General features: G+C 37.2%; 2 protein-coding genes across 2 annotated transcripts; one reads left to right on the top strand and one right to left on the bottom strand.

Annotated features, from left to right (window-relative positions):
* Positions 1–313: 313 nt before the first annotated feature.
* Positions 314–5,329, bottom strand: LOC107035918 (cyclin-T). Its single transcript, XM_015253565.1, has 6 exons — positions 5,053–5,329; positions 3,711–3,930; positions 3,426–3,549; positions 2,748–2,793; positions 2,310–2,400; positions 314–1,807 (listed from the first exon to the last, which is right to left on the bottom strand). The coding sequence occupies exons 1-6, from the start codon at positions 5,196–5,198 to the stop codon at positions 458–460; spliced, it is 1,977 nt and encodes a 658-aa protein (XP_015109051.1). The 5' UTR covers positions 5,199–5,329; the 3' UTR covers positions 314–457.
* A 1,716-nt stretch (positions 5,330–7,045) lies between these two features.
* Positions 7,046–14,467, top strand: LOC107035936 (activator of 90 kDa heat shock protein ATPase homolog 1). The gene is made up of 7 exons (XM_015253596.1): positions 7,046–7,299; positions 8,763–8,933; positions 9,202–9,389; positions 9,472–9,592; positions 11,214–11,428; positions 13,126–13,361; positions 13,829–14,467. The coding sequence occupies exons 2-7, from the start codon at positions 8,774–8,776 to the stop codon at positions 13,911–13,913; spliced, it is 1,005 nt and encodes a 334-aa protein (XP_015109082.1). The 5' UTR covers positions 7,046–7,299; positions 8,763–8,773; the 3' UTR covers positions 13,914–14,467.
* Positions 14,468–18,160: the final 3,693 nt, after the last annotated feature.

Below are 18,160 nucleotides of genomic sequence, written 5' to 3'. Positions count from 1 at the left end.
GAATTTTCTAAATGAAATGTTCTATAACATTTTCTCCTAAAGTCACTCATTATCGAGACAATCGACAATTCAGACGGAAATTCTTTCTTCATTCTAATAATAATCGCGAAAATAAATAATAATTCTCATTTTAACGAAACCGCTACAAATAAAAAAGAACTACGAATGAAGTTCCCTCGATCTGAAATTATGTTGACATTTCAAACGATTTCCAACAAAAATCTAGAATCTTCAGTGACCTAATTACTTCTCAATGAAGTCATCAATCAGTTTCCCTCCCCTCACACCCCGAAATAAATCACCAACAACCAAATAATTATCAAATAAACTTTACTATAAATCAAGTAATCTGGTAACTTCCAACATCTCTCAAACTTGAAAATCATTTTTCAAAGTAGAAATGCATCTAAGGCACTAGATAACCAACTCCCACACAACTCAGTCATATTCTCTCTCCTTAATCTCCCTGATATCTCCTCTTCGCCTCTACCTCCCCGTCGTCCTCCCTCTGCCTCTTTCTCCTCATCGCCCCCTCCTCCCCCAGGCCCTTATCAATGTCGTCTCCAAAATTTCCCAGTTTCTCACGTGGAATTTTAAGTGTAATCGGTGATACTGCCCTCTCCCTCTCAGCCCTCTCCTTCTCCTTCCTCTCCCTCCTCCTCTCCCTTTTGTGCTTATCCTTCTTCCTCTTCCTCTTCCTGTCACTCCTCGAGAGATCATTGTCATTGTCATCTAAACCCTCGAGATGTGCCTCGTCCACATCATCTGGAGGATCGAAAATCGAAGAGAACGATTCGTTTTTCCCTGAAATTGCCTCAAATTTTCGTTTCAACTGAGAGTCCGAACCCTGAGGGATGTTTCCTTGACTCAATGGTTGACTCAGAGACTGAGAAAATACTCCGGAGTCTATGGAATCGACTCCAGAAGGCATCGAGGGCACCTCCTGCAGCCCTCCAGCCCCCCCATCTGATTTATCCAATCTACAAGTGTCTGGTTTCGTTATCGACGTCAAACTCTCCATCACGTTCATGAAGGTGTGCTCGAAGTCGAAGTTGTCAGGGGGTGCCATCTCCAGGAGGTCATCAGGGGCCTCTAGATTTGGTTGAATTACTGGAGCCCCTGGGGTCATCGAGCTGACGATTTTTCCCCCTGAACTCTCTATTCTCTGGTCCTCGGGGATGTCTGGGGTCATGATGGGGGAGTTGAGGTAGCTGAGGTCTGCCGACTTCTGGTGATGCTCCAGGTGATGCCTGTGATGGTGTCCTGGAGGATTTTGAGCATTTGAGTGGCTTTTTAAAGGGTTTGGTGGCTTCTGGTGGTGACGGTGGTGGTGCCCAGGAGCAGGTGAATAATTTTTTGAGGAGTTTTGAAGCCTCTGGTGATGACTTCTGGGGAGAGGACGGGGTTTGGAGGGATCTGGGGGGCTTTGGTGATCTTTTTGGTGGGGGTGAGGGGGTGGCGGGGGGTGGAGGTAGTCTGGAGGACGCTGGAAGGGGCGGGGATGGGGTTGAGGGGGTGGAAATTGGGGGTTGGGGGGACCTGAGGAACCTGCCAGGGGGCAGCTGGGGTCTGGGGAGGGGAGGGGGCAGTGGACCTTGGGGGGCTCCCTCCAGGGGGAGTGCGAGGGGCTGGGGTGAGGGGTGACTGGACTGTTCTTGTAGCAGAACGACATTATCTTCTCCTGGAGGTGGGGGTAGTAGCCACCAACGTTGTGACGAAACTTGGAGAGCAGGTGGTTGATCAGGTCCTGGGTGAGCGTCTCGTCGACTTGGTGGAACCAGGGCTTACCGTCCTTCGGGGGAGGTATCTGGGGAATTATTGTTTCGTGATTTTTTATTTCAGTTTCCAATTTTTTGGGGGGTAGGCAGTCTTTTTTCGAAATTTTGTTGTTAGGGGTCAATCAAATTTCATGATTTTTTTTAGGGAATGCAGAGTTTAGTGAACTCTATTCATTAACAACTACTGAAGTGCAATTTTTTATATAGATTCAAAAAAATTGGTATTGTTCCAAAAATCGATTTTTGGAAGATCACTTAAAAAATTGTCACCAAAATGGACAATTGTCCACTTGTTTTTCGTTTGGAAATTTATGAGGAAATATGAGAAAATTTAAGGTACATTTTTTAATTGATACTTTTGGTAAAATCCAAGAAATCATGAAATTGAGAAATTTCTCACGAATTGAATTCTCATGTATTTATTAAAAAAAAATTTCACTGGAACGAATTTTTTTTTTTCATTGATTATTCTTAATTGCTTCAACAATTAAGAATAAACTAATTCGAAATATTGTTCATGAAAATTCTCACCTCCCAATTTGCCCATTGACAAGCCAGCTGAAGACAGAAACAGGCGACTGCTGTTGGTTTATACTGCAGGCACATCGTGGTGAACTCCAGGCTAATGTCCAATAAATTTAAAAAAATAGAAATTATTAGTCGAGTGAACTTAAACACATTGTCATTGACACAGACTCTATTTTTTTATGACCAATTTTCTACTGTAAAAATGCGTAAGTGAGAAGAGTTTTGATTATTATAAAATGAATTTTACACTTTTGTGGTTTTTATTTTAAGAAAAAATTTTCATTTACCTGAATATTCTATTTTTTCTTTTCGCAACGAGACTCCAGAATAAAAATTACTTCACACATAATTCATTTTTTAAATCAATTTTTCGTTGATTTTCTAGAATTTTATTCGTTTCGTTTTCGCAAAAAAAGTAGGAAATTATTTCTAATTAATCACCTGCGTGATGCTATGTCGTGCGCAACCTTGGTTAAAGCCGTGGTCGCTGTAAATACATTCATCTTGATAAATAATCTAATCAAAATGATTTGAGAGAATAGACTTCAGCAGTGAAGTGGTAAAATTTTACTGATCCAGAATGCATTTATAGACTATTTTACGAATATCTCTCGAGGCAATGTTTTTATCGAAAAATGCCAATAGACTTTTTTTCAGAGAATTGAATTTCCCACAAAAAATGTCTTTTGCCATTTTATCCTAAAACCCTTCATTACCGAGATAATCTCGAAATTCACAATTGATCAGTTGACGAAAAAAAAGGTATTCGAAATTTTACAACTTCTTGATTGTTCATTTATCTCGATATTGAGTGGTTTTATCAAAAAATGTTAGTAGACCTGTTTCATAGAGAATTGAATTTCCCACAAAAAATATCTTCTGACATTTTGCCCTAAAACCCTTCATTACCGAGATAATCTCGAAATTCACAATTGATCAATCGACGAAAGAACAGGTATTCCACATTTTGCAACTTTTTAATTGTTTATTTATCTCGATACTGAGTGGCCTCAGAGGAGAATGTCTCGAGACATTTTCCCCCGAATCCGCCCCTTCCCCAGATATTCGATTTACCACTTCTCAGCCGAAGAGACTATCGATGAAAAAAAATTTAATTACCAGTGACTAAATGAGAATTCTTCAAAATGTGAGTGTGTGCATGATCAATGTCTAAATCAAAGCCCAGTGTCGCAAGCAGGACATACTCATAAAACAGCAAGTCCTCTAATTGCTGCTCGTATTGCTACAAAAATTCTCCAACTATTTTTTCACAATTTTTCACCAAACAGGAATGGAAAAATCACAAAACTCTTAGAAATTACTTCTGTACTTTGTATGGTTCTCTCATTGAAAAACGTTGAATATTAATTGATCATTATTCATTGAATTAATAGTGTGGCTTACGGGAGAGTGGGAGTCTAGGGGTGGTAAATCTCTGTAGAGGCAGGAGTGGGCAGTTTTTAGGAATGGCTCTGGGTATATCCTCCCGTCCTCCTCCTTGAATGATTTAGCAACGCAAAATAGAACCGCTAGGGACAGTACATTTCTGTCGAAACGAGTGAACGATTGATACATGAAGAATCTGTGCATGAGGATTGAGGCTGTATTTATCCATAGTTGTGGACTGTAAATTAAGAATATCAATTAAGGAAAATGTCTCACAAAATTGAGGATCCCCGCTTGATGACTTGGTAATTATCTCGATGATGAGGGGCTCTAGGAGAAAAGGTCAAGAGACCATTTTTGTGTGCATGTGTTTTCAAAGACTAAAGTGAATGAATGAAGAAATAAAAGAGAAAAGAGGGCGATACGTGAGGGACCGGATGTGTGACGCTAAAGAGGCAACGAATCAGATCAGAAAGACTGAATAGAGACGATATGTTTGAGACTGAGTTTATGGAATTGAGGTGTGATATGAGAAGTGTTTGGTGCGAGTGACAGTTTGGAAAATAAGAATGTTTATGCTAGATGGAGGTTTTGGGGGATGCGTGTGGCCTGGGTGACGGAATTAAAGAGATCATTGTGGGTGACAAAGAGTATGGAGAATGAGTGTAGGTGCTAGTGAGAGAGTGCTAAGTAACGAAGAAAGTAATTAGAGTATGCTGAGATGAGAGAGTTTGGGAATGAGTCAGTGTTCGATGAGGAGAGCTAGAGAGAAGATCGAGAGCAATCGTGATCATTATCGATACCCAATGTCTACGTAACATCTATCCCTGTGGTTTTATATTTTATTCAGTTACATTTCCAATAAAGTTTGTCCATATCTGGTATCAGGACTGAGTCTTGACAATGATCCTCCATTAATTGCTGCAATGCTTCTTGCAAAATAATTCAATTGACAATAATATATAATTCATGATTAACTCATGACGCAACCAGCCAATCAGCTGATTAAAAAAATCCAGTAATTGTCACGTGAAATTCACTGAGGCAGGGAGAAAAACAAAATATTCATTGTCAATCCTGACTCCTGAAGATGATTTTCCAGTTGCCTAGAAGGTAACACGATGCAAAATGCCTCTCAGTCAAATTCCTGATAATTAACAGACCCTTCACAACCCTCAAATCCAAAAAACCCTCATCCCAGGTGAATTTACTCCCCCCAAAATGGAAAAAAATCCTCATTTCCTCGATTTCTAGGTTATCTCCACGACCTAACCTCTCCAGCGGTCCAAAATCCTCCACCCACCCCCCAAGAACGACGATAAATAATTAAATAAGTTGACATAATGCTGCTAAAGGATACAGAGCAAGTTTCTGTCCCACATGACGAATGAAATTAACGGCCTGGCGTCTGTAGCGAGCCTCCCTGTCCGCCTCCATGCCAGCACGTCTCGACGGTGTGTCCGCCAATTGTTCCCTCGTGAAGAACCATCTTCCACCTCTCTCCATTTAAACTACACAGGTACACGTTAATTAATATTAATCTCAGTCCCACATGAAAGGGTGGGACCCCTTTTCAACGATTATTTATCCTTATGTTTACGGTCCGACGAGGGGGACGGAAGGAAAGCAGTCACACTTGGGCGTTTAAAAGATGACTCAGAGGACCACGCTGCATTCCAGGAAGTTCTCCGAGGTTTCTGGGGGAATCTAGGGACTTTTGCGAGCTCGGGATTACGCGGGAAAAAATTTTCGCAGACAATTTTTTGAATTAATTTCAAGTTTCGACGAAAAATGTCAGATGATTTTTGTCATTTTGGCGTTTAAAAGATGACTCAGAGGACCATGCTGCATTCCAGGGCAGGGGGGTGTAACTCAACCTTCCAGGGAGTTCCCCGAGGTTTCTGGGGGAATCTAGGGACTTTTGCGAGCTCGGGATTACGCGGGAAAAAATTTTCGCAGACAATTTTTTGAATTAATTTCAAGTTTCGACGAAAAATGTCAGATGATTTTTGTCATTTTGGCGTTTAAAAGATGACTCAGAGGACCACGCTGCATTCCAGGGCAGGGGGGTGTAACTCAACCTTCCAGGGAGTTCCCCGAGGTTTCTGGGGGAATCTAGGGACTTTTGCGAGCTCGGGATTACGCGGGAAAAAATTTTCGCAGACAATTTTTTGAATTAATTTCAAGTTTCGACGAAAAATGTCAGATGATTTTTGTCATTTTGGCGTTTAAAAGATGACTCAGAGGACCACGCTGCATTCCAGGGCAGGGGGGTGTAACTCAACCTTCCAGGGAGTTCCCCGAGGTTTCTGGGGGAATCTAGGGACTTTTGCGAGCTCGGGATTACGCGGGAAAAAATTTTCGCAGACAATTTTTTGAATTAATTTCAAGTTTCGACGAAAAATGTCAGATGATTTTTGTCATTTTGGCGTTTAAAAGATGACTCAGAGGACCACGCTGCATTCCAGGGCAGGGGGGTGTAACTCAACCTTCCAGGGAGTTCCCCGAGGTTTCTGGGGGAATCTAGGGACTTTTGCGAGCTCGGGATTACGCGGGAAAAATTTTTCGCAGACAATTTTTTGAATTAATTTCAAGTTTCGACGAAAAATGTCAGATGATTTTTGTCATTTTGGCGTTTAAAAGATGACTCAGAGGACCACGCTGCATTCCAGGGCAGGGGGGTGTAACTCAACCTTCCAGGGAGTTCCCCGAGGTTTCTGGGGGAATCTAGGGACTTTTGCGAGCTCGGGATTACGCGGGAAAAATTTTTCGCAGACAATTTTTTGAATTAATTTCAAGTTTCGACGAAAAATGTCAGATGATTTTTGTCATTTTGGCGTTTAAAAGATGACTCAGAGGACCACGCTGCATTCCAGGGCAGGGGGGTGTAACTCAACCTTCCAGGGAGTTCCCCGAGGTTTCTGGGGGAATCTAGGGACTTTTGCGAGCTCGGGATTACGCGGGAAAAAATTTTCGTAGACAATAATATACCGAGCGAAATATATTTGAAAGCTCTCCCCTTTGACCCGCGTCCTCCTTGCCTCTCCCAGTTGACCCTTGAGATTGTCCCGCCTGTACTCTGTCGTTTGACCCTTGCGAGTTATGATCCTTGCGACGTTTGATCCTCGGAAGATAGGGCCCTGATGACGTTTGACCCTTGTAAGGTACGACCCTTGTGACGTTTGACCCTCGCAAGGTATGACCCTTATGAGCACTAATAGTTATCATAATATAAAATACAACTAGACTCCAGTCTAGTTAAATTTCGCGCTCAAAGCAAAAAAAATGACCACGGAAATCTCTAGGGAATTTCGGAGGTTTAGCGTCCCTAGAAGAGGAGAGTGAGGGGGAATTGTTCCATCCGCCTCGTGAAGTTTCCAGAAAATTATTATCCGAGATTCGTTGAATGATTTTGCACCTCGCACGATTGCCAGAAACGCTGACACACTTTTATTGAACGATTCGCGTTTGTAAACTTCGAAGGATCCATCTTCTGTTGATTGTCTCGGGAGATCGAAAGAAAACAAGACGTTTCGCTGATCTTCAGAGTAAAGCGAGAGCGTTCGAGGAGTTCTGTTGGTTATTCGGAGCAAGACCAGTTGATTCGGTGAGTCGAAGAACTTTTCTCAGGAATTCGGCGATTTTTGTGAATTAATCGACGTGAAAAAGTGATTTCTTGGGGGGGATTTGGTGGGTTTGGGGGTTCAGAGGTTAGAGAGGGGTTGGTTGAGGGGCTGGAGAGGTTCTGCCAAAAACCCCTGAGGAATCCATTTGTTGACAGTGGCCCTGAAGTCACGTGGAGCGTAGATTTTCGTAATAATGTTTTTATATTTCTGGGAATGTTAGGGGCTGTTATTGATTTTTTCAGCAGAGGAACAATAATTTAGTTGAGTGAGAGTATTCAAGTGTTTTTCTCATTTTTTTTCTTGTTAAAGATTTATTAAAAGTCCCATTTCGCCCTAGAGCATTCGCTTATCCATCGGTTTTATTTATTTCAATGTGAAACGTTAATTTTGCACTAACATAATCATCTTTGCTTTTTTTTTGCTCCAAGTCAGAATAAAATCTTGCGGATGTTTTTAAATTTCTGCGAATATTTGAAGGCTTTCTGATTAAAATCCTTCGCAATTTTCGCAATTCAATGTTGGTGTTGATGTTTCTTTTGTAAACGTGAAATCTTGAGAATGTTTCTACACTGAGAGAAAAACAAACACGTTGTCAAACAAGTCTTGTTTGGGCCAACGAAATCGCTAGTTGACAATTGCCAAAAAAGAATTTGTTTGGTTCAAATTTGAAAGTCTCAAACATGAATAATTGCTCAGCTCTCGACAGCAACGAAATATTTGGCTCAAGAGCAATAATAACGGAGCAATAATCATTATTTTGATTTTTTTGAAAATTTGCAAAAATTTTGTATTTTTTGAAAATCAGAATTCCGGGGATATCTTTGAATGTCATGCTTCAAATCAATTCAATCAGCTTAAAATGTTTGTTTCAATGCCATTAAGTCGAAGTTAAAAGATGATTACGATAGCTATATTGATTGATTTAATTTTTATGATGATTGTTGAAAATTTCGAATTTTTCATGAATTTCCCTGAAAGTGAGCTTTCTGATGGTTTCTTCAAATGTGATGTTTCAAATTCATTCAAGTATGTATAAATAAAATTTTTCTATTAACATTTTATCGAAGGGCTGAGGGGAGAGATAGAACCGTAAAAAAGACAATCGGTTGTACAGAAGAAAGGGATAATAAGAATAATGATGATGATAACATTCAACTGAGTTGAAAATCTGACAAAATTAGTTGAAAAGAAATCTTATTCAATTTTATAATATGAAATAAACAATGAATTATACATGATAGAAGGAAATGATGTGTAAAATAACCATTCGGACGCATATTGCTAATTTATTAGCAACAATAACTGTACTATATGCAATACAAGAGCAATTTCCCACTTGTTTTTCGTTAAAATCCTTTCAACGTTTGAAATCGAATGTCAGCATCTATTTACTCTGAATAGTTTTTGGGAACAGAGAAATGTTTATTCTCTATTTTTCCTGCAGATTGAGGGATAATGGCCAAGTGGGGGGAGGGAGATCCACGCTGGATTGTCGAGGAGAGGCCTGATGCCACTAATGTCAATAATTGGCACTGGACGGAGAAGAATGCCTGCGCCTGGTCCCAGGAGAAGATCAAGGAGTTGTTCAAGGACTTTAAAATAGAGGGAGACAAAGGTAAATCGGACGGCATTTTTCGAAACAATTTCTCATTGTAAAAACATCATAACTTTTTCAGAAAATCGAAAAATCCCATTCTTTCTTGATAATTTCATCACAATTAATTATCTTATTAATTGATTTCTTATTCTTAAGTAATAGTCATTCACTAATAATGCTAATAATAAATGATTATCAACTAGCTGTTTAGTAAATAACATGAATAATTAATTTAATTAATTACATTATAAATTAACTAACTGTTTGTAACCTCTTTCATTTGCAGTTAGTGTAACTATAACCGATATAGAAACCTGCGAGGGCGAGGCAGTAGTAAATAACAGAAAAGGAAAGTTGATATTTTTTTACGAATGGAATTTGGTCCTGAAGTGGGTGTCCATGGAGGACAAGGAAATCGAGGGAAAGATCAACATTCCGAATCTTTCTGAGGAGAATGACATCTCGGAAGTCGACGTGAGTAGCCATCCCTTCATAAATCATTTCCATGTTCCCTCTTGTATTATTTTTAATCCGTCATTTTTTCATTCACCTGCAGATCGAGATTACTTTGAAAAATAGTAATGACGAGGGTGAGAACGTGAAACATTTCTTGCATACTAAGGGAAAGGAATTCATTCGAGAACGACTAAAAGCGTATGTGACAGCCTTGAAGCAAGGTAAATGAATTATTTTGTTCATTTTGATTGAAAGTGACGGCTTTTCTCGTGGAACTTTTTTTTTTAATAAAAATTCAGTTGATTTTCAATTCAATTTTTCTTCAAAAATTTATTTCACGAGGAATTCAAAATATGTGATGATTTTTAACGGTCGAAAATGATTTTTCAGGGGATAATATTGAGTTTAATTCAGTTTTGAGCTGAACAAAATGTCAGGATTTTTTTTTTAATTTATGTTATGTGCTTCATTGGAGTAAATTCAACGAAATAATAAATTCCATGCTTCAGTTTCAATATTTTAGTTTCTTTTTGCTTGGACAACTAATTTTTTGCATTGATTTCAATTGATTTTCAAATTCAATTCATTCTCAAGAATTGGTTTCACAAGAAAATAAGAATATGTGACGACTTTCAACGTTGAGAATGATTTTTTAGTCGATAAAATTGACTTCAATTCAATTTTAAGATGAAGAAAATTTCGGAATTTATTTAAAAACAAAATATAGATTTGGTGTTTTTTACTTCAATCAGGAAAACTCGACGAAATAGTAAATCCCATGCTTCAATTTCAATATTTTAGTTTCGATTTCCCTTGGCAAAATAATTTATAAAATCAAATTTAATTGATTTTTAATCCAATTCATCTTAAAAAATTAGTCTCACAAAGAAATGAAAATATCTAACAACTTATAGGGTCGAAGAATAATTTCTTAATGGATAAAATTGACTTCAGTTCAATGTTAAATTATTCAATTCTTCTTCAAAAATTGGTTTGTCAACAAAATAAAAATATACGACGGCATTCAACGTTGAGAAAGATTTTTCAGTGGATAAATTACACTTGAAAAAAAATTTTCAGTTGATAAAATTCACTTCAATTCAATTTCATGTTCAATAAAATTCCCGGATTTAGTTATAAAAAAAATAAATTTGATGTTTTTTACTTTCCCGATGGAAATTCAACAAAACAATGAATCCCATGCTTCAATTTCAATTTTATAGTTTCTATTTCCCTTGGCAAAATAATTTATAAAATCAAATTGAATTGATTTTTAATCCAATTCATCTTAAAAAAATTGTGTCACAAAGAAATAAAAAAATCTAACAATTTTCAACATCAAAAAATTATTTTATAGGGCATAAAAGTGACTTTAATAAACTTTTGTGCTGAAAATTCATGTGGAATTTTTTTTTATTGTTTTGATGGCTTTTCCTGCAATGAGGAAGTTCCTACGGGTTTACGAGAAAATGTCAGAATATATCTTTTTAGAGAATTAATTGTCTACGAATAAGTTCCAGGAATTTTTTCGGCTTGTCTTTATTTGAAAGACAAATGGTGTCGAGAGTCAAATAACCCTCGAAACCACTAAATCCTCATTTTCATGTATTTCATTCATTTATTTGACCCGAATGCAACAGCCCAAGTCAATAATCGGATTCAGTACCTCCAGAGATAAATTTCCACAGTAAGAGGTGAAGATAAATGACTTAAAAATAATGGTATTCAAATGTGAGGTCAGCCGACCCAAGATGGAACGTGATAAAAATATTCAGCATCACATCTAAATTTCATGATTTTAGTGGTTAATTATTCTGATTTCTGGCATTACTTTCATTCTAGAATTTACCAAGGGTATGATTCTCCCTAAGAAAGACGAGAATCAGGCAATAACAAAGAACTGCAAGACCGCAATCAACGTAAAAGCACAAATGAATACCACTATAGTATCAAATAACAAAACCCCCGGATACAAGATCTCCACAACCACTGTCAAGCAGCAGCAGAAGTTCCAGTGTAGAGCTCAGGAGTTTTTCAACATTTTTACTACTATAGAGGTGGGAAATCCCCAACAAATAATTTTAATTTAAGGCCCGGGTGTACTATCTTTCGAACGTTATCTCGATGTTTTTTTTCATCTTTCGTCATCTGAAATTGTCAATTAAGTCCTGCATCATGCAGAAGTTTTGAAAAATTATGAATGAATAATCAAAAAAAAGTAGAAAAAATTCTTAATTTTTTCAAAGAGCATTTTTAATTTATATTCAGAATAAGTTGAATAACAAGAAATTGAAAAATGTATCTGATTTACGGTGACAAATGGCGGCCTGTCACCCAATATCATGCAGGGGGAAGACTGATTTCGTAAATCTTTTCCCACACTGCACAGAGGCATTTATTACGGAAAAGGCTCTTTGAAAAAAGTTGTAATATTTTGGAGAATTTTTTAATCACACTTTTATCACATAAAAATGGCAGATGACTACATACCACTGTTTTGAAAATTGAGATACCTAGCTGTCACTTCCCATGAGGAGTTAGTGTTTTGTTATCCACCATGGAAAATGACAGCTAATAGATAATTTGCCACAGCGAATCAGATATTTGTAATTTCCACTTTTTTCAACTCATTCTGAATCTCAATTAAAAACGCTCTTTGAAAAAGTTCAGAATTTTTTCCATTTTTTTTATCATTCTATCATAATTTTTGGGAATTTCTACATGATGTATCACTCAATTGACAATTTTGGTTTACGAAAGATTAAAAAAAAATCAGATAACATTCGAAAGATAGTACACCCGGGCCTTAATAATTTTTTAGATGATGTAATTTAATTTTGTTTTAAAGTATTGTATTCGTCAAATCAGAAATTTCTAGTTTTTTGTGTGACGATGACTAATTTTGGTCTCAAGAGTTCAAATATGCTGTTTTTAGATGGATTATTCAAAAAATAATCGTCGAAATCTTTTCAATTATGGCTTGAAATATTCGTTTGACGATCGCATCATTTGCTTTGAAATTATTACCTTAAAAAATATTTAATCGAGGTTTAATCGTGGTTTAGTCGGGATTTAGTTGGCGGTTAATCAGGATTTAACCAAGGTTTCGTCAAGGTTTAATCAGTGTTCAGTGGAAGTTTAAACCAGTTCAATTTTAATTTAGTCGGCGTTTGTTAGATGTTTAAGCAGGGCATACGGAGCTCATGTTAGACATTGAGACATTTAGGGATCATATTAAAGTTTCATGGCTGGTATATCTTCTTCCCCAATTTACCATTCAGAAGCAAATTGCTAATTCATCAGCAAAAAACTTACACTGGTCTTAAGTCCAGTTTAAGGAAAACTATTCAGGAAGAAAAATAAAATTTAAATAATTTACTTACGACCGACGAGACATCAACATTGATGTATCAGGAGCATGAACTCTTGTGATATCAAATTTTACATTCATTTTGTTTTTACTCAATCTGTCGAATTCAAAATAAATTCAGTTCACTAAACAATTTTATCTCAAATTGTCTTGAAAAAAAATATTAAATTTTCCTGAGGTTAAACTTCAGGAAGGATTCCTACTAATCTGAAATTAAGGACAGAAAACCGAATGTGCATTTTTTTTGTTTTGATTCGATTAATCCGTTCGGAAGCAAATTGCTAATTTTTAGCAAAAAAAACTGTAATTGATTTAGACCTGTGCAATGGGCCACTTGTTAATCTAGTGGAATGTTTAATTTTGAACATTTATTGATTCTTCCAGATGGTCCAAGCCTTCACGAAAGGACCTGTAAGACTAGAGCCAAAGAAAGAGGGGAAATTCGAACTCTTCGGTGGAAATGTCCACGGGGAATTCGTCGACTTGTCACCAACTAAAATTGTACAAAAGTGGAGGTGCAAACACTGGCCGGAGGGACATTTTAGCGAAGTTATACTCGATATTAGCGAAAAATCTGATCATACTGAAGTCGATCTCACTCAGACTGGGGTTCCAGCCGGGTAATTATTTTTTTTTCTGTTAACAAAATAATCTCATCGCTTCTGAAGATTTTAATTTTCTTGTTTGTTCACAAAATCATTTTTTGCATCAATTTTTGTAAAATTTGATTTCTTTTATTAATTTTTCCGTCTCCTAAAATTGGTTTCAGAATTGGATAAAAAATCTAATGATCATTTACTCTGAAAAAAGACTTTTCAGTGAACGAAACTGATGTTAATTTAATTTTAAATTGAAAAAATCTGCAGAATTAGTTTTTTAAAATTCATTTTGCATTAAATACAATTGATTTTCAATTCTTTAAACCTTTAATCATTGATTACACAATGAAATAAAAGTATATAATGATTTTCAACAGTAAAAAAAAACATTTTTTAGTCAGTAAAATTGACTTAAATTTAATGTCACGTTGAAAAAAAAATTGCAGAATTCATTTTAAAAAATTACATTGACATATTTTTTATTTCAGTGATGAAGAGTCAACGAAAGAAAACTGGGACAGATACTACTGGGACGCCATAAAACGAACCTTCGGCTTCGCTTACTTCATGTGATCTAAATTCTCTCTACACCGTATTTATTTATTGATAAGTAGCACGATGGGATAACTCCAAACGAGAAACAACCGCAAAATTGACTCAAACAAAACTGATTGGCGGAACAGAAAAAGAACCATATGTCTTCAACTCTGTAAATGAGTGGTGAAACCTAACATTTCCATTCTTGACAATTGCCCACATGAATGCCGCATTTATCTCGAGAACGAGTGGTGTTACGAAAAAATGTCTCAAGACAATCTATTTAGAGAATTGAATTTCCAACAAAAAATGTCTTGTGAGATTTTTCTCTAAATGCACTTATTGCGAAGATAAGTGCGTTTTTCATAAGATGTGCGAAGTCGAATTTTCGGTTCTGTTTGGTTCTGTTACGTTTCACCACTGTACCTATGCAGGAACCATTGCTTTATCGATTAATCATGCTGGATTGATGATAATTGGGTATAGCTAATTGTGGAATTCGAGTAATGCTGATCACAATCAGGCTTGGCGGAGAATTGTATACATGATTTTAGTTTTAATTGTCATGAATAAATGATGATCAATCCTAATATTGATTTTTTATTGGTGGAAATTTTTAATTCATTTCTAATTTGTATTGGAAATTGATCTTAAGGTGTTAGTTCGACCGATGAATTGATGAAGAGAGAGGGTTGGCCTGTGCGGTCGTTGGCAGACTCGAACAATTTACGAGGAAAAAATGAGAAAAATCATCCCATTTCTACTGCAATATACCTAACGTTTCGGTCCCTCTGTACAGGGCCATCTTCAGGGGCATGTTTATTTAATACATTTTAAAATTCTATTGCAATCATTAATTTTTTTCTTCTGAATTTTTTCCATTTTTTTCTACTTACAAAACATTTTTTAAAGAATATAAATTGAGTGTTTTCAAGACGAAAATGACAAAAGTTTTCTCTTCACACAAAAATTAATTTGAAAACAATTTCCGTAAAATTTTCTCCAGAATCCCCTCATCACAGAAATAATTCCATTTTTTGAGACACGTCAAAAAAACTTGTTCCGTTTCTGTCACCTTTCACCGTTGAATTACTATTTTCCTTTCTTGGTTTCACGAACCAAATTGTTTATCGGCTTTATTCAGAGTGATATTTCAACGCCCACCGCCTCCCGGCAGTTGCCAAATTACGGAAACCCATCAGCGTTGCGACGAGAGCTCCATATCAATTTTACGTGTTTCGATAAAATTTGGAGTACGCTATTTCCTCCCAACGGGAGGACTCCGCGGCTGCAGTTATTTCGTGGATTATTGTTGCAATAATGGAAACGCGTTGAAAAAAATTTGGAAATGGTGATGGAATTTTTTATTCCCGAATTTCAGTAGAGAACGAATTGGATAATGCGAGAATGCATCTGACGATTATATTGGGAATATGTTCGAGAGATAATTATCAAAACGACAATTTAAGGATAACTGGGCGAGACCGCAGGGTAGGAAAAAAAGCAGCCATTTTTTTCTTTTTTTTACGTATTCTTTAAATGATGGAAAAGACGTGTGCAAAGTTTCAGACTGCTGGGAAGCATGGTTAATTTATTATGAATTTTTGAAAAAGTGGTCATTTAACCTGTGATCTTATGAAAATCACAAAAAAAACTGCAAAGCCCGAGGAAAAAAAGCAGCCAAAGTCATGAAACTTTAGACACATTTAGAACATGTGATCAATGATTTTTTGAGTGAAAAAGATTGTCGCCTAGGAGCATTGTTTATTAATAATAGCGAAAAAAGTACTGAAAAATGAAATTTCTGCGCACGCAGCCCAAACGAGCAGTAACTCCCAAGTACCAATTTAAACGTCTCTTGAGAGAGAGCGATGAAGCGTTGTGATTGGAGCTCCCTCGAGCCAGTGGTGCCAGCTCCTGGTGGAAAAAAAAACTACCGACGATGTTGCGACTTTTTCGCATGGATTATTATTTTTTCATTTATTAAAAAAAAATCTGAAAACCATTCAATGCGTGGAACAGATCCAAATAAATTTGACTAGCTCCAAAAATAATTTTTTTCATCGCGTGTGCGTAAAGTGAAATTTTACCCATGCTCCGCGTACGCAAAATTCCACTTTCCACACACTGTGATGAAAAATAGGATTCGATACTCGTGGGAAAAGTGTTCATTGACCCTTGGCACTCGCCTTCGGCGCGCACCAACACCTCCCACAGGTCAGAAAAAAATTTTTACGCACTCGTATCGAAATATGTTATTTCATATCCGTTGAGGATTAAATGGGGTTGAAGGTCAAACAACCTTCAAAAAAGTTTAGGGTTAAGGGTCAAATGGTCTTAAAGGTCAAAGGTGTTAGAGCAGAGGCGTCAGAAAGGGCCTTTTGACCCTAAACCTTACGTATCTTCATGGGTCACTTGACCCTCACGATCATTTGACCCTCAACTGAAAACAAAAAAGTCTTTTGAATTGTTATAAGCAGTCGTTTGTCCTCCTGATTCATTCTGTCCCGCGGTTTCGGGATCAACTGGTTTTGAGGGCCAGACAACCCTTAAGGACTTGAGGGTCAGACAACCTCTTGAGATCGTTCAAGTTTAAGGGTCAAATGGTCTGAAGGGTCAAACGGGTTAGAAGAGAGTAATCAAAAATGATCATTTGACCCTTAACCCTGGACGTCTTCAAGGGCCAGTTGCCCCTTAAGACAATTTGACCCTCAACTTTAAATGTCCTTAAGGGTCATTATACCCCAGAAGGTCATTAAGGGTCATTTCATCCCAGAAGGGTCGTTTGACCTTCGAGACCATTTCAGCCATAGCTGAGTTGTTCAAGAATATCTTCGAATCTAAGGGAGATAACGAAATTTTCGTAATAACCTTGTTTGAAATTCAGCTATTCAAACTAGTCAAATGGTCACCGGGCTCAACGAAAATCTCGAGAAACTTCGGGACCCTTCGGGGTCACGGTCAGCTACGAAGAAAATCGCCGAAAAAGTCAGTAGTATCGCTCTAGCCACCGAGAGAGTCACTCTAATCACAGTACTGTATCGCCGTAACCGCTCAATCGAGTGCATCACCGGAGTACATCAACGCGATACATTTGAGTCTAGCGCTTCGTATAGCGTCTCTATTTAATTCAATTCAAGTATCAATTAATTCCGAGTTAACTATCAATTATTTTGAGTCAATCATCAAGCTCAATATCGAGAGAATCTCAAGTGCAGTGCATTTTCAAATCATCATTTAATTGACTTTGTCGAGCAACTCAATAGTGTAACATTATTAATTTATCAAGACGCGTGGGTTATTCCACAATAAAGTACATCAACAGTGTGGTTTTATAATTCCGCGTGTTTTAATTTTCCACCTCCTTCCACAATTCCACTTTTCCCCAACCGGCATCTCAATTTAGCTTCAATCTCAAACAAACTTTTTTTGTAGAGCGAGTTAAGGGCTACGAAAAATGTTCTAACAAAAATTTTGCTAAATCCCTTAGATTTCGAGATATTCACTGAAAACTGGTGAATACTTGAAAAAGTCAAAATAAAGAAAAATGAAAAAGTTTCCTAAATGATCATAAGTAAGTATGTGGTTTCCCCAGTGTTCCGTTTTGCCCCAGTATTTATAAGAAGGATTGTTAAGAAAACGTCATTTTTCGAAAAATATAATTTTTAAATAATTCAAACATCAAATAAATTATTTTCCAAGATATCACAGAAATAATCCATTTCCCAAAAATGCCATCCACAAAATTCGCGCTCGCTCCTCTCCTGCAAAATTAATTACCCTAATTAAGAAAAATTACCCTTCACCTAAAAAGAATGGAGCGAAGCCCAGCCCTGTCCTATTTTTTGTAAAAGTCCAATCCAGGCCTCTGGCTCCTCTTAAAGCGCGACAGTTTTGCTAAAAAAAGAAATAGAGAAAAAAAAAAGTACGAAAAATAATAATTGGCCCCTCACGCAGTTTCCGATTAACCGTTTGACCCAGTTATCCGACGTCGTGTCAATGAGTGGATCCCATTATGTGAAAAAAGAAAATTGTGAGAGAAACGAGGAGAAAAAAAATTGCGAGGGGGAGATATGGGAAGGTGGAAGGCTAGGATCATCAAGGATCATTGGGGTGGGGGGTTAACGCAACGAAGTGTAACAGATTACCACCCTTATCGCTCGGTCCAGCGGGACACTCCAAAACCCTCTATTCGGAGTTCTCTTTCCCTTGGGAAGCCGATTAAAAATATCATTAAACTATTTTTCTCATATTTTTAGTTTCACGTTTGGGGATAATAGACC

The sequence above is a fragment of the Diachasma alloeum genome, unplaced genomic scaffold, assembly GCF_001412515.2.
Source record: "Diachasma alloeum isolate Michigan unplaced genomic scaffold, Dall2.0 Dall_scaffold_00202, whole genome shotgun sequence".
NCBI classification, from domain to species: domain Eukaryota; kingdom Metazoa; phylum Arthropoda; class Insecta; order Hymenoptera; family Braconidae; genus Diachasma; species Diachasma alloeum.
This window is presented reverse-complemented; position numbering and strand designations above follow the sequence as displayed.